Consider the following 16,125-nt stretch of genomic DNA (forward strand, 5'->3'; position numbering starts at 1 on the left):
ACTGCCCTTGATATTGCCTCCCTCAACAGCCCGAGATAGTTCTCAGGTTTATCCACTTATCTAGTCCCCTCACTAATGAAGTCCTTACTACTACTGCACTTCCACACTTCTTCCAACCCACTGAGCAGCTGGACCTCTCACAGTGCCACTTTGTTTGGGCTGGTTGGCCTCCTCAAAGGAATCGTAACTTTCATCACTTTCCAAGGCTAAAAAGTGGTTTGCAACCACAATGCACTCAGGCAATTCCATCACTACCTACCATGTCCCTACCAAAAATTAATCAGTGCTTCTTTGGGCCACACCCTGTGTACCAGGATTTGTTGAAATCCAACATTTCTGAAATATATTGTTTAAAGACAAATAAACTAACAACCAGCAGAGAAATATCACATCTGTCATAAATTGGAGTACTTGTAGTTATTATTAAATACTTCAAAAGGAAACTATCATTGCAACTAAGCTTTACTATTTTTTAAAAATCAATACGGAGTACAACCACCCACTTTTGTAAACATTTCTTACGACTGTCATTCTGCAGTAGAAGAATGCCAGACACACCCTGTGGCCATTTCTGCTCTGCAAACTGTACTTTTGTCAGGAAACATAGAGCTGGTGTTCCAATGTAAGATACAAGAGGTTATTAACAAATGATACGTTAGGTGCAGCTCTTGTTAAAAAGAGTGTAAAGATGCTTATATGTACAATTTTGTTACAAGAATAAATTAAAAACTTCAGCAAAATCTAGGCATTGTAATAGCATTTTAATATTTTCTCCATCAGTAACAGCTCCTACCAGTTTGACTTGCAGCTTCTAGATGTTTGCGTTAAATAATGTTAATATATTAATGATCAACCAATTATATGAGGCTGTGTGTTGACTTATCCTATGCGTTTTTAATGCACCTGGAACACCAGGCATATGAGTTTTAACACAGTTCATCTAGACACAATAATTGTTTGTATATTACCACTTCAGTCAATTTCTGTGCTTCATGTAGATATCCTGCCTCAATTACTTCTTCAGTAAATGAAAAAAAATGTGAACATTTTAAAAAGAATTAGGATTTACCTGCACTTTGCATGTCTTGTGGCATTTAATTCTGCTTTATGTGCATCAATCCCAGTTAAGACTGATGACTTTTCACATCTTGATATGCTTAAAGATCACAGCGATAAATATCTCCACCTCCGGTGTTGTTCATTTGTGACAGCTTGCAATAACAGTGCAATTCTTTCAACAGAAGATATTGTGCTTTTAATGAGAATTCAGAAGCATTGCTTCCAACATTATCATCCGCTATAGATGAAACCTTTTTAATCGGCTAAAAAAGTACATTTAACAATTGTTGAGATAATTGTTATTAACGCTGTATGGTCAGCAAGTTCTTTGCAAACTAGATTCTACTAAGATATATTGTTTACCAGAATTAAAGTAAACATTCACAATCATGTCAATGAAATCTTAATTTTTTTGCAAATTAATTTATGATATGGACAGACAAAAGGACAGATTGAAAAGCCAGTTCTTCTTCCCTTCTGACCGTAATCAGGGTAATTTTATTTTTATTAGGCTGAAGTGTGTTCAAAAAAATGCCCATTTGTGTGCAGTCAGTTTTTATGAAGTAACCAGTCACCTTACATGAATTTTTAAACAAGCAACATTATTTACACTCACTTTTCCTGGAAAGGTTTATTGCTACTTCACACATACCATGTACATTCAGGAAAGATACAATAAAAGAAAGAGGTTTCAATTCCACAAAATGTAAAGACCAAACACTAGGGTTAAAATTTCATGTGATTGTAGTCAGTGACGCTGGGGAGGTTTTCTGGAGTTTAAGTCGCATCTAGCTAGGAAAACAGGATCCTTTACAGTTTTTCTTAAAATAAGAGATATACAGCATGTGATGTAGGTACAGTTAATTCTTGTTGCCCAAAGACCATTTTTCCTTTCCAGGCAAACGTGGAATCTTTTGTAACGAGTTTTGAGGAGGCTTTAATGTTTAAGCTCTATTGCTTGGTAAATTCAAGATGTGATAGCCAATTTTCTACAGTGATGCTTTTCCTGTTGTTATTTCTGCCACTTGCCACAAAGCAAGCAGAAATTTACAATAAAATACTTTCAAAAAACAATGTTTTGGCAATTTGATGGCTGGCCATTGAAATACAATGGAATACCATTGATAGTTTGTTCATTTTAACCTCTTGTGGTTAAAAGCATCGACATACAACACAGACAAGTCAAGGTCCTTAGGATTTCCTTGTGCAATATCACTTTCATTAGCCCTCCTTTGCGATGCAGCAGATCTGGAGTCAAAGTCAGAGAGTTTGTTGTCATTGTTGCTTTGGGACAAGTCCTGAGAACGGCAAATGTGACGTTCTAGAAGGATGTTGCCTAGGCATGTCTGTAGTAATCTACTTTAGAAATATCCAAAAGCTTGCAAACTTGTAGTTCCAAACGTCAGGTGACCTGTGGAAGTCATCTTAATGATTTAAGGATGTTCTTTTTAAAAGAGAACCAAATGATTTTGTTTTTAAAAACTCTAAAGGCCTCATGTCCACTCATCATGACACATAAATCATGCAATGCTACTTACAAAATACACCCCAATAAAACGTCAACTAAATATGGAGAGTCGAATTTGTCAACATCAGGCCAGAATTAATTTATAATTTAAAATAATTTGATCTGCAAATACGACCCAAAGTACAGTAGAAATGGTGATAAAACTATTGTCAACCTGATGTGTAATGAGATTGTTTCCTTGTAATCACTGACAATATTATATTTTACTTTCAATTCAATGTTTTCATTATATTTTTGTCTTTAATTGACGTTTATTAGCCTCTCTTTAAATACATCATCCTACAATTTCTACGTGGTATGCTAATTGATTTCCTGAATGAGGTTAATTTAATTTTTTTCTATCTCTCCTTTTTTGAGCGTCTCTGACTTGCATCAATCTTGATGCATGGACCTAACACATCAGGAGAGATATTATGGAGATTCAGACATCAAAATGATAGGCAATATGAACTGCTTATTAGTAAATGAACTATCGGTTGGTTCTTATTTTAAATTTTATAGTGGTTGAGATTTAAAATAGACGATCAAAAATCATCCAGCCACACATCTGTGGCACATTTTATGTGAGCCTACCCATTCATTGACCAAGTTTGATAAATAGAAATGAACTTAATCATGATAGAATAGTACTTTGTTAAATGGCAATTAACTGTTCAACCATTTCCTGTTGCAAACTGTATAAACATAATAGGACCCAGAGCTCCCTGCTGCTTTCACTGATTTTCAGTCTGATTCTCAATTTAAAATGCAAACATCCTTAAAGCATTCTTGGGCTAGAGAAGGAAAATATTAACTAGCATTTTCATTTATGATCACTATTTCTGCTGCATATCTGTGAATATTGGGTAAGGACAGTATTGTTTTTGGCTTTGCTGCTTGTCACAGCTAGATAGCTTGCTGACACTCAACACCCAGAGCTCAAATTAATAATAACTGGAGTGAGAGATGGAGCGCTGATGACATTTGTGGCATCGTTCTGCAGTTTGAGTCCCGCCACATCTATATTTTCTTGATCTAATGTTACTCACAACATTACTGGCTCCCAAAAACAAAAGCCTTGATCACCCAGCTACTTCGCACAAAAGCTTTGCGTCTTCCATTACTGACACTACTGATCTTTTTGTCACCTTAATTTTCCTTTCAAGGTCATTAAAACAGCAATGACACACAGCTCTCTGCTCAACCCTTTCTTTCTTCATTCATTTTTGTCTGCTTTCTACACAAACTGTAGTGCCTAAAAGAGCTTTGATGAAAGGAAACGACACCACCCTTTGTGGATCTCCTTTATTAGTGCTCATGGTCCTCCCAACAGCATTCAGCATGGGCAATCAGCTCATCCTCTCTATTATATCCCATGTAAATACGTAGTTATAACACTAGATTTGCAACTCAGAAGTTATGAATTCCTTCTGTGGCAAGCTGCAATGTTGAATTCAAGAAATCTGGTCATCTGTGGGATAGTGCAAGAAAATATGTCCATAAAACTTGGCGAAGTGTTCTAAAAATCTAACCAATTTTCAAAAGTCCAACAACTTATCGCTTCTACTTAGTCTATCCTAAACCTGACTCCAATCTACACAAGATGAAATATGAACATGTCCTTTCAGCTTAGCAACCCATTCAATTGTCAGGGAAACTAGAGGTTGGCAATACATATAGATTAGGCAGCAGTTCCCACATCCCAAAAACAAATGGCAAAATTAAATTGGTGAGATGGCTTCTTTTCTTGAGCCCATAAGCACTCCCGGATTAGATTTGCAGTTCCATTCTAACACACTTATTCCTTGGCTACTGTTACCCTTAGTGGCAACATCCATAAATTTCTATGAAAAACGTTGATGAAAGATGTCTCTCTCTCTCTCTCTCTATCTGCTATCCTGCTGCAGTTGAAACCTTTGTCCATGTCCTTGTCATTTCAAGGCTCAACAACTGGAATGTTACTCATGTTCTTCCCAAATTCCCTGCTGTATAGATTTTAATTAATTTAGCAACTCATTGCATGCAACATCTCATCAAGTTGGTAAGGCAGAGAACATAACTCTCTTGCTCTTCTTCAAATTGATGTCATTGTATCTTTTACATCCACTTAGATAGGGCTTTGCTTCTGGAAGGTGACACCTCCAAAAATACAGCAAGTCCCTCTATAGTACACTGGAGTGTCAACTGTGATTTTTGTGTTCAAGTCATGCAGCCCACAGTCTTCTGACTCAGTGATAGCATTGACCTATTAAGGAGCAGCTATACATGTCTCTGATAATTTCCAGGTGTTTCTTCCAAGAAATGATATTGGATATCTGATAACAAGCAATAAATAAATGGAAGTTGTTATTGTACCATTGTTACTATTTTGACAATAGCAATCTAATAGTTATCCTAATGCAATTAAGTTCAATGCAGTGTTTGAAAGGGAGAAATGTAAAGCAGCTCCAAACATCTTGGGTTTAACAAGGTTAACTTCAAGAGCTATGGACTGACTATCCACAGGGAACTCAGCAAATCTGTTAGTGGATGAAATGATAGAAAATTAGTGACTGATACTTAAAAAGAATTTAAAGTGATGGATAACAAATTTATACCTTGAAGGTGAAAATGCGCTCCACTCAAAAACAGTCATTGACAACTGAGGAGGTAAGATTCAACATTAAACTAAAAGTAAAAGCAAAAAAATGCAAGCAAAGATCCTGGCAAATGGGGAAGAAAAAAGATAAAGAAAAGCAAAGGGTGACAAGACAGCTAGTAGGAACTTCAAAAAGGTAACAAGCAAGCAAATTTGGAAAAGTATCAAAATCACCACAAAAAACTTCACAACTGCATCACTAAACAAGAGAACACTCAGTAGAGTGCATACCTCTATAATTTTGTGCAAAATCAGTGTTATTACAATTATGCAGCTTTTTTTGTGTTTCCCCCTGCCTGGTTGCTGCTCTGTAGCTTCATGACTGGGGAAAATATCTTTCAATTAAGAGTTTCTATCTCACTGTTGAGACTCCAGGCCAATCCATCCATATTTCACAACGTGATATGAAAACTGCTCACATTTTGACAACTGTGAAAACCATGAAAAGGTAGCAGGATTGGGCAAGTGAGCAATTAATAAAGCATACAATATCCTAGGATTCATTGATAGGGACATACAATACAGCAACAAGGAGGTTGTGGTGAACTTGTATAAAACACTAGTTACACCTCAGCTGGAGCAGGGTGTATAGTTTGGGGGCACTATTTTAGCAAAGAGGTGAATGCATTGGAGAGAGTGCAGATGAGGTTTACAGAAATGGTTCCAGCATTGAGAAATTTCAGTTATGAGATTGGAGAAATTGGAACTGTTTTCCTTGGAGAGATTTGATAAGAGTTTGCAAAATCATGGGACAGGTAGAGTGGGAGAAACTGTTCCCTCTCTTAAAATGATCAAGAATGAGATAATTTGCAAAAGAAGCAAATGAGACAGGAGCAAAAACTTTCACATAGCAAACCATTTAGTGTCTGGAATTCACTTCCTGAAAATATGGTGAAGGCATTCAAGATGCATTAGATGATTACTTAAATATAAACAATATTTAGGATTATGAGGATAAACAGGAGAATGGCACTGAGTTACAATGCATATTCAGAGAGATGTTGTAAACTTAATGGGTGGAATAGCCTCCTTCCGCACTGCAATAATTGTGATTCCACTGCAGCAGTTGAGACAATCCGCAACATTCTGAAAAAGTTTATTTGTCCTATCTCCCAATGTTAACTGTTACATTTCCGTACAGGTCTTTAATCTTTTTAAAAAAAAAATCAATGTTTCAGTATACAGCTGAGTGACAAGGTGAGATTTCATGTTTTCCAACTTTTATTGGCTGAACACTATTTTCTTTTTGGAGACAATGTAATCGTTAAACTAGAAATAGGAATGTTCCCTTCTTATGTGTTACATAGTGGAATTTCCCTGAATGTGGATTGTTTATTTTAAGAAGTGGAATTTCCCCGAAATTCCACTCCTTAAAATAAACAATCCACATTGGTTTCCAACTTTCAACAGTTTTCTGTACCCCTATTTTGCTGAGTAGCAACTATGAGTGGCAATCTTCAGGCACTTTCCTCAATTTTTGGAATTTCTTAAATCCACCATCCTCAGTAACACCTTTTTCCCCAACCCATGATAGGACAAGCATAGAATAGAATCATAGAATCCCTAAAGGGTGGAAACAGGCCATTCAGCCCAACAAGTCCACACCAACTCTCTGAACAGCATCCCACCAGACTCACCCACCTATTGTATCCCTGCATTTCCCATGGCCAATCCACCTAACCTGCACACCTTTGAACTGTGGGAAGAAACCGGAATACCCAGAGGAAACCCATGCAGACATGGGCAGAATGTGCACACTCCACACAGACAGTCACTCAAAGGCCGAAATTGAACCTGTGTCCCTGGCACTGTGAGACAGCAGTGCTAACCACTGAGCCACCGAGCCACTGAGTCTCTTTGCTGACCACAGAGAACTGCTGTTGTCTGAGGTATTTGGTAATCAGTAGGGAAGCTATAATCTGATCTCAAAAATTACTTTCTATGCCCTTTCTCACATGACAATGTGAAAAACATTAACCTTGTCTCCAGGTAGAAAGGTTCATTTGCTATTCATGACCACAACTCTCTTATCTTAGAATGGGCAGTTTACAACACAAAATATTTACAACATACTAATTGAAACATCTTTAAGGGACTTTAGGAGACTTCGTATGGGGTGGGAGTGTATATGAAGTCTGAAGGAATAGAAGATGACATGCAAGGTGATTAATATGGTGGATGGAGAATCTTCATACTTGTAATATGTTTGCATGTCACTTATATTTATCTTTAAAATTACATTCTACCTTCAAGAAAAAAAGTCAGCAGCACATGAAAATTCTGTTCCGAAGGATTTGACTCAGCTAAAATGAAGGAAGAGCAATTTAGTTTTCTGCTAGGATTATGCGAGACTTGGTAAGGATCTTGAAGGCCATGATGCACCCAGGCCCTTTCCCGCCAGGTGGTGAAGATCACAGGTTTGGAAGCAACTGTCAAAAGGTATTGAGCTAAGTTGATGCAATGCATCTTGTAGACGATACACATACACTGCTGCCACCGTGTGCTGGTGTTGGAGGGGATACTAATCAACAGGGCTCTTTTGTCCCACATGGTATCGAGGTCCCTGCATCCATCCAGGCAAAGGAAGAATATTCCATCACATTCCTGACTTGCACATTGTAGATGATGGACGCATAGTAGAGAGGCAGGAGGTGAGTGACTCACCATGGAATTCCTAATCTCTGATCTACCTTTTCAGGCAGGATGTTTATTTGGCTAGTCTGGTTTTGTTTGTTGGAGATGGTCATCATCTGGCACTTGTGTAATGCAAATGTTACTTGCAATTTGTAGGCACAAGCCCAGATGTTGTCCTGGTCTTCCTGCATAGATACGGACTGCAGAATCGTGAATAGTTCTGAACAATTTGTAATCATCAGTGAACATTCCCACTTCTGACCTCAATGATCAATATAGTTGGGCCTAGGACATAACCCTACAGAACTCCTAAAGGGACAGACATGATTGACCTTCAACATGGTTAGCACTGCTGCCTCACAGCACCAGGGACCTGGGTTCGATTCCACCCTCGGGCGACCGTCTGTGTAGAGTTTGCACATTCTCCCAGTGTCTGTGTGGGTTTCCTCCGGGTGCTCCAGTTTCCTCCCACAGTCCAAAGATGTGCAGGCTAGGTGGATTGGTCTTGCTAAATTTCCCATAGTGTTCAGGGATGTGTAGATTAGGTGGGTTGTCTGGCTGGGATGCTCTAATGGTCAGTGTGGACTTGTTGGGCCGAAGGGCCTGTTTCCACACTGTATGGATTCTATGATTGTATGAACCAACTTCCTCTGTGTGGGTATGAACCGAACCATGGAGAGATTTCACATTGACTTCAGTTTTGCCAAGAATCCTTTGGTGCCATACTCAGTCAAATGCTGTGAAATAGAACAGCAGATATCTAGGTAAATTTTAGATAAGTGTAAAAGTATTAGGGTAGCGAAAACAAGGGATTTCAACTCACCCAACATTAGCGGAGGTCGCCTTAGTGTGAAAGGTTTAGAGAGCACAAAATTTTTAAAACGCAACCAGAAGAACTGTTTAAAGTCAGTATGTAGAAGTCCCTACAAGAGAGGAATGTCCCGACTTTGGAGTCATGGAGTAATACAGTACAGAGACAGAGCCTTCGGTCCTACCAGTCCATGCTGAACATAATCCTAAACTAAACTAGCCCCACTTATCTGCTCCTGGCCCATAACCCTCCAAACCTTTCCTATTCATGTGCTCATCTAAGCAGTTTTAAAAATTGTAATTGTGTCCACATCTGCCACTTCCTCAGGAGGTTCATTCCACGTGTGGACCACCCTTTTTATAAAAAATTCACCCCTCATGTCTTTTTTGGATCTCTCTTCTCATCATAAAAATATGTCTGCTAGTCTTGAAATCCCCCATCTTAGGGAAAAGACACGTACCATTAACCTGATCTATACCTCTCTTGATTGTATACACTTCTATAAGGTCACACTGCCTCACTATTGATTATACCTCCCCTAACTAACCTGCTACTAAAGAGTATCCTATAGTTGCAAATCCTGCCACTACATTTAATGGATTGAAATCGCAACAGGATATGTTCTCAGTCATTGATATTGTGAATGGGTTCTGGTTCATACCTGTGAAACTGGAATCCCAGAATAAGCAGGTGTTTACTGTCTGAGGAAAACAGTTTCTGTGGACCCAGTTACCTCGAGGAATCCGAACATTCCCCATATTCCACCGATGTATGGATGATATAGTTAGCCAAATTGATCTTGCCAACACCTCATTGCCTCAGTTGGCAACAAAGAACACATCTGGATATTAAACAGATTTAATTTTAGATGAAGAAGCTGGGCAGGTGTTGGAAGTGTCAGTGGGGGAGCATTCTGAAAAAAGACAAGGATGGGTCTGAAATCAAAGTTCTAAACTGGGAGAAGGCTGATTTTAATAAGATCAGGTATGATTTGGCAGAATGGACTGGGATTAGATGCTGTAAACCCCAGATATGAAGGGATTGGATAAAGAGAAAAATGGAGGCAGATACTGGAGCTCAAAATAAGAGGAGCTCCAGAGGATCACAGAATGTTTGACTGGAAACTTAAAAAGGAAATTAGGAAAGCAAAAAGAGGCCATGAAAAAAAGACCATGAAAGGCAGCTAAATTAAGGGAAAATCTGAAATTATTTTACAAGTACATTCAGAGTCCCATTAAGAACCACAACAAGTAAGTTGTGCATGGAGCCAGAGGACATAAGTAGAGCCCTGTATGAATACTTTGTGTAGGTGTTCACTAGTGAGAAGAACAATATGAGTACAGAAATCAGGGAGAAGGACTGTGATATACTTTAAAAAATTATCATGGACAGAGAGGAGAGGGCACAAAGGAGACTTACTAGGATGTTGCCTGGACTGGCAAATTTTAGTTACGAAGAGAGATTGAATAGACTGGGGTTATTTTTCGTGGAGCAAGGGAGACTGACGGGGTACATAATTGAGATGCATGAAATTATGAGGGGTATTGATGGAGTAGACAGGAAGGAACTTTTCCCCTTAGTGAAGGGTTCAATGACGAGGGGCATAGATTTAACATAAGAGGCAGGAGGTTTAGAGGGGATGTGTGGAATATTTTTTGCAACTGAGAAGGTGACGGGAATCTAGAATTTCACCGCCTGTAGGTGCACCAACTGAGACTTTCATAACTTTTAACTAGTATTTAGATGTGCATTTGTGATGCCAAGGCATTCAAGTCTATGAACCAAGTGGTAAAAAATAGGATTAGAACAGTTGGGTGGTTGTTTTGATGGGCTGCAGCATTTTTTTACTGTGCTGCAGAACTGTATGACTCTATCCTAACAAGGATAGTCACTGTCACCTCAGCTCCTTTGTCCATGTTTGGAGCAAGGCTGTAATGAGATCAGGAACAGTAAGTATGTTTCCCCTGCAGATAAAACTGTCAGCAAGCAGATTAATTCTGCTGCTTAACAGTACTTTCAAGTAGTAGTTGCTGCTTGATAGTACTGTTAATGATCCCTTCCATCACTTTGCTGATGACTGAAAGCAGACTGATGAGGTGGTAATTGACCAGGCTGGATTTTGTCCTGCTTTTGTGGACAGGGCATAACTAAGCATATGATGCCAGCGTTGTTGCTTTTCTGGAATAATTTAGTTAGGGGCATGGCGAGTTCTGGAGCACACATCCTCAGGACTGTTGTTGGAATGTTGTGAGGACCCATAATAGCCTTTGCAGTATCAAGTACCTTCAGCCATTTCTTGATATCAAGTGGAAAGAATCAAACTGGCTGAAATCTGGCATTTGAGATGCTGGGAGCCTCAGCAGGAGGCAGATATAGACCATCTGCCTGAAAGGAAACATTAAACATTTACAAATGAAAGTTTGTAAAGCACCTGAGCCACCTTTGCACTCTCAATAAACAAGCCTTACGTTCATGGAGTTGGCTGGAAAGTTGCAGCCATGAGGCAGAGCTTCTCTTTGTCCATGGAAAAGCTTCTCCCAATGCATGATTGGGCATGTGTCTAGTGCTCACAGTTGGAATCTCAAATTTTAATTTTAATTGCATGGGAAACGGAAAATAGTAAGACATAGGAAGTGGTGCACACTTTGGTTTATGCCATTGGGAACAGCATGTTGTTGACAAAATTGCCCCTCAGAGTCTACTCATCATGATTTCAGACACTGCTGCCATGGTCTCCAAGCAAATCTTCTTTTGATCGGGCTTACTGGCAAGCAAACTGCAGAACAGGTCTCAACCACCTTCATTTTCCCTTAAATTTAAAGTGAAATTGCCAAAACATCATAATTTTATAAACCTCAGAATTAATATAAAAGATCATTTAAAAATTCCAGGATTCAGTTCTGGAACTGTGCACTAATCAGTTATTCTTAGGACATTCGCTGTTTCCTCTACCAGCAGACACTTAGCCGAGGACCTGCCTTTGAACTGAGCACAAATGGCCACATCTGCATATCAAATGTTTCTGAAATCCATCAATTAGTTTTCAATATGTGTTGCTTGCAAACAAACTAACAGGTCAAAATATTACTTATAATCAACTTCCAAAGCAGAGGTAAAATGAGAATCGCTAGAAGCAATGCAGGTCCGAGGAAAACCGATCATTGTAATTGCCAATAAAAATCATAAGGTGATGGATATTCTGAATAATTCATTATTAATTAATTAGATTGGAAAATGGTGCATGTCACTGTTGTTAGAGTTGATGGGGGAAATAAGAGAACTTTAAACAAAAATCACAGAATCGTTACAGCGCAGGAAGTGGCCATTTGGCCGTTCATGGATACGTGGGCTCCCTAGAAGAGCATTACGATTTGGTGGCATTCTTCTTTTTTTCCCCCCACACTCCCTGAATATTGTTTATATTCAATATCATCTAATGTCTTCTCAAATGCCTCAATTGAAGCTGCCTCCACCAGTGTTCCAGACCATTACTGCTTGCTACATAAGAAAGTTTTTTGGTCACATCACATTTGCTTTTGCAAATTACCTAATAACTGCACCCTCCTATCTCATCAGCTGGAAGTTTCTCCCGATCTACTCTGTCCAGATCAGCAATCCTTACATCTACTGCCAGAAAGTTGTGTAAATCTTTAATTAAGGTTAGGCTGTAGATCAGCCATGACCTTGTCAAATTTTGCTCCTGTAATGATTTAGTGGCTTTGTAACGCTGAAGTACATTCTCTCATTTTACTGCCTAGATAATAAAAGTAGTGCCTCTATAACTGGATTTTGTTTCACAAGAGGATTCTACACATGTTCTTGGGTGATCTCAGATTATTTCATTGGCAAATGTATTTCTTAAACTATTTTGTGCTTATTCCTATGTACCAAGAGATCCAGAATAATTCCGTTTGGTAACTGGATATTTGCTAGAGCATAACAATAATGATATTTTGATTTATTTCAAATTGTCCTGTGAATAATAGGATTATTATTCATAGAAGCTTAAACAAAATTCGGTGCTTCCAGAAGTCTTAACTCCTTCTCTGCGGATGGTTGAATACAAATACATTCAGTTTGACTTCCTGCAAAAGATTTGTTTAAATTTCAACATGTTGATATGGATTAAACTTGAAAGATCTGAGGAGAGGGACATGACGGATGTTGAGGTTAAGGATAGATGTTTGATTACTCTAGGTCAAGTCAGCATAAGGAGGGGGAAGTGTTGGATATTCTAAAAGGCATTAGGGCGGACAAGTCCCCAGGTCTGGATGGGATCTATCCCAGGTTTCTGAGGAAAGCGAGAGAGCAAATAGCTAGGGCCTTAACAGATATCATTGCGGCATCCTTGAGCACGGGTGAGGTCCCGGAGGACAGGGGAATTGCTAATGTTGTCCCCTTGTTAAAGAAGGGTAGCGAGGATAATCCAGGAATTATAGACCGGTGAGCCTGATGTCAGTGGTGGGGAAGCTGCTGGAGAAGATATTGAGGGATAGGATCTATTTACATTTGGAAGAAAATGGGCTTATTAGTGAGAGGCAGCATGGTTTTGTGCAGTGAAGGTCATGTCTTACCAATTTGATTGAATTCTTTGAGGAAGTGACAAAGTTGATAGATGAGGGAAGAGCTGTAGATGTCATATACATGGACTTCAGTAAGGCGTTTGATAAGGTTCCCCATGGTAGACTGATGGAGAAAGTGAAGTCACATGGGGTCCAGGGCATACTAGCTAGATGGATAGAGAACTGGCTGGGCAACAGGCGACAGAGGGTTATAGTGGAAGGGAGTTTCTCAAAATGGAGAACTGTGATGAGTGGTGTTCCACAGGGATCCGTGTTGGGACCACTGTTGTTTGTGATATACATAAATGATCTGGAGGAAGGTATAACTGGTCTGATTAGCAAATTTGCAGATGACACTAAGATTGGTGGAGTAGCAGATAGTGAAGGGGTCTGTCAGAGAATGCAGCAGAATACAGATAGATTGGAGAAATGGCAGATGGAGTTCAATCCAGGCAAATGCGAGGTGATGCATTTTAGAAGATCCAATTCAAGAGCGAACTATACGGTAAATGGAAAAGCCCTGGGGAAAATTGATGCACAGAGAGATCTGGGTGTTCAGGTCCATTGTACCCTGAAGGTGGCAACGCAGGTCAATAGAGTGGTCAAGAAGGCATACGGCATGCTTTCATTCATCAGACGGGGTATTGACTACAAGAGTTGCAGGTCATGTTACAGTTGTATAGGACTTTGGTTTGACCACATTTGGAATACTGCGTACAGTTCTGGTCGCCACATTACCAAAAGGATGTGGATGCTTTGGAGAGGGTGCAGAGGAGGTTCACCAGGATGTTGCCTGGTATGGAGGGCACTAGCTATGAAGAGAGGTTGAGTAGATTAGGATTATTTACATTAGAAAGACAGAGGTTGAGGGGGCACCTGATTGAGGTCTACAAAATCATGCGAGGTATAGACAGGGTGGATAGCAAGAAGCTTCTTCCCAGAGTGGGGGACTCAATTACTAGGGGTCACGATTTCAAGGTGAGAGGGGAAAAGTTTAAGGGAGATATGCGTGGAAAGTTCTTTACGCAGAGGGTGGTGGGTGCCCGGAACGCGTTGCCAGCGGAGGTGGTAGAGGCGGGCCCGATAGCGTCATTTAAGATGTATCTAGACAGATACATGAATGAGCAGGGAGCAGAGGGATACAGATCCTTGGAAAATAGGCGACAGGCTTAGATAGAGGATATGGATCGGTGCAGGCTTGGAGGGCTGAAGGGCCTGTTCCTGCGCTGTAAAGTTCTTTGTTCTTTGATCCTGCTCCTTATTAATGTCCAAATACGGCTGGTTTAGAAGATAACTCACTCACTCGTTCCAATTAGACATTGATCCTGAGGCTATACAGCTATTTCTATTTTTTCACTCGTGGAGCACAGGTGTAGCTGGTTGGCCAGCATTTATTCCCATTCCCTAGCTGCCCTTGAGAAGGTAATGGTGAGCCGCTGCAGTCCATGCTCCGTACGCTGACCCACAGTGCTCTTAGGAAGGGAATTCTAGGGGGAAAAGAAAACATTTGCCCATCCAGCCTTTCTGCTATTCAATACCATCATGGCTAATCAGGTTGTGCTCTTAACTTACCCACCTGCCTCCATAACACTCGACTCCCTTGTACATGGTTACAACTCGCTGGAGCAACGCCATGAAAATCGAGCCCCGTCACTCATGAAGTCTTCACAAAAGTTTTGATAAGCCTGTTTCGGTTCACGGTGATCGTCTCCATTGCTTCACAGACATGCACACTCAAAGCCAATATGAGCTACAGGGTGTATTTTTCTGAGGGGGGGGGGGGGGTGTAAAGGAGGCGGGAGTGACTCGCTATCCCTCGCCATGATAAACTTTACCTTCCAAGCCAGTGACAGCCGCTAACAACTTCCCACTGACCCCGGGAAACCAACACCGCTTCTGACAACCGCCTCAACCATGCGCATGCGCAGACTATCCTGGGGGGGTTGGAGAGGGAGAAGGGAAGGCGCGAGGAAAAGAAGCGATGTGAGGGGAGGGGCGAGGAATGGGGCGGGGCGAGTAAAGGAGCGGCGCGGATAGGGAGGGGGCGGGGCGAGACGGGTAAAGGAGCGGCGCGGTTCGGGAGGAGGGAGTGCGTACGTGCGCGCGGGTGGTTGGAGATGATCGGCGGGATCGTGCACGCGCGCTGGTTGGAAACGAGGCGCAATCTGGTTTGTTCGACGGTTGGGGGGTGGGGGGATTGGTATCATGACATATAGTAACAAAAAAAATCAGATCTGTAAGAGAGACTTCAGTTTACAGACATTAAATAAGGTCTCCCGGAAATTAAACGTTCTCCTTTCGCCTGTTTCTTTTCCCGGCTGTTGCGGTCATCGTCCGAAGCAGGTGCGTGATTTTTTTTATTATTTATTTGTCAAAGTTTGGAGCGTGAAGTGCATTCGTAGTGAAAAGTTGCTCTGCCTCGCAGCGCTGTCTGTCCACTAATGATATGGTCGCTAATATGAATTGATCGCCTTCTGTTTCGCTGTGGAGTGAGCAGTGTGTGGGTGGGGGAGGCCGGGACCGGGGCCTCGGTTAAAGCGAAGGAGGAAGCAGTAACCACAAGGAAACCTCAGATTTACTCAGCGGCCGCCCTTAGCCTTTATTGATCTGACACAATAAATCACAGGGAAATCATCTGCACCGTGACGGGCTCAGCGCCCTGACCCCTCAAAGACACCAACTCCATCCAACCACCTCACTGTTCACCCATCGCCCCTTGTCCGTCCCCCCCCCCAAGCAAATCAGCCTCTAACTCTCATAAAACTCCTAATGCCTCCCAGTTCCTAACCTCCACACAACCCCATTATCCTCTCACCTACTCATACTGCACCCCCCCCCCCCACCCGTGCCACACAACCCCCCCATCCCCCCCCTCGATGCAGTCTTACTGGCCCCACGCAACAATCCTCCCTCA

At 40.9% G+C, this 16,125-nt stretch overlaps 1 protein-coding gene and 1 long non-coding RNA gene across 6 annotated transcripts in view; one reads left to right on the forward strand and one right to left on the reverse strand.

Moving 5' to 3' along the window:
* Nucleotides 1-1,675: 1,675 nt before the first annotated feature.
* On the reverse strand, nt 1,676-15,147 carry LOC125486334. 2 transcript variants are annotated; one of them, XR_007265026.1, is made up of 2 exons: nt 14,788-15,147; nt 1,676-2,470 (listed from the first exon to the last, which is right to left on the reverse strand). It is a non-coding gene; the product is annotated as an uncharacterized LOC125486334 (long non-coding RNA). The 2 variants fall into 2 exon arrangements; XR_007265027.1 differs by having other exon boundaries at nt 14,784-15,147.
* A 174-nt stretch (nt 15,148-15,321) lies between these two features.
* Nucleotides 15,322-16,125, forward strand: part of LOC109937219 (rho GTPase-activating protein 12-like) — a 200,182-nt gene continuing 199,378 nt past the window's right edge. For all 4 annotated transcript variants that reach the window (XM_048613345.1, XM_048613359.1, XM_048613373.1 and 1 more), the window contains exon 1: nt 15,322-15,554. In XM_048613345.1, the coding sequence (XP_048469302.1) occupies nt 15,417-15,554 (138 nt within the window). In that variant the 5' untranslated portion in view covers nt 15,322-15,416. The remainder of the gene's footprint in view (nt 15,555-16,125) is intronic.

Source organism: Rhincodon typus, chromosome 2 (assembly GCF_021869965.1).
Source record: "Rhincodon typus isolate 14 chromosome 2, sRhiTyp1.1, whole genome shotgun sequence".
In the NCBI taxonomy this organism is placed as follows: domain Eukaryota; kingdom Metazoa; phylum Chordata; class Chondrichthyes; order Orectolobiformes; family Rhincodontidae; genus Rhincodon; species Rhincodon typus.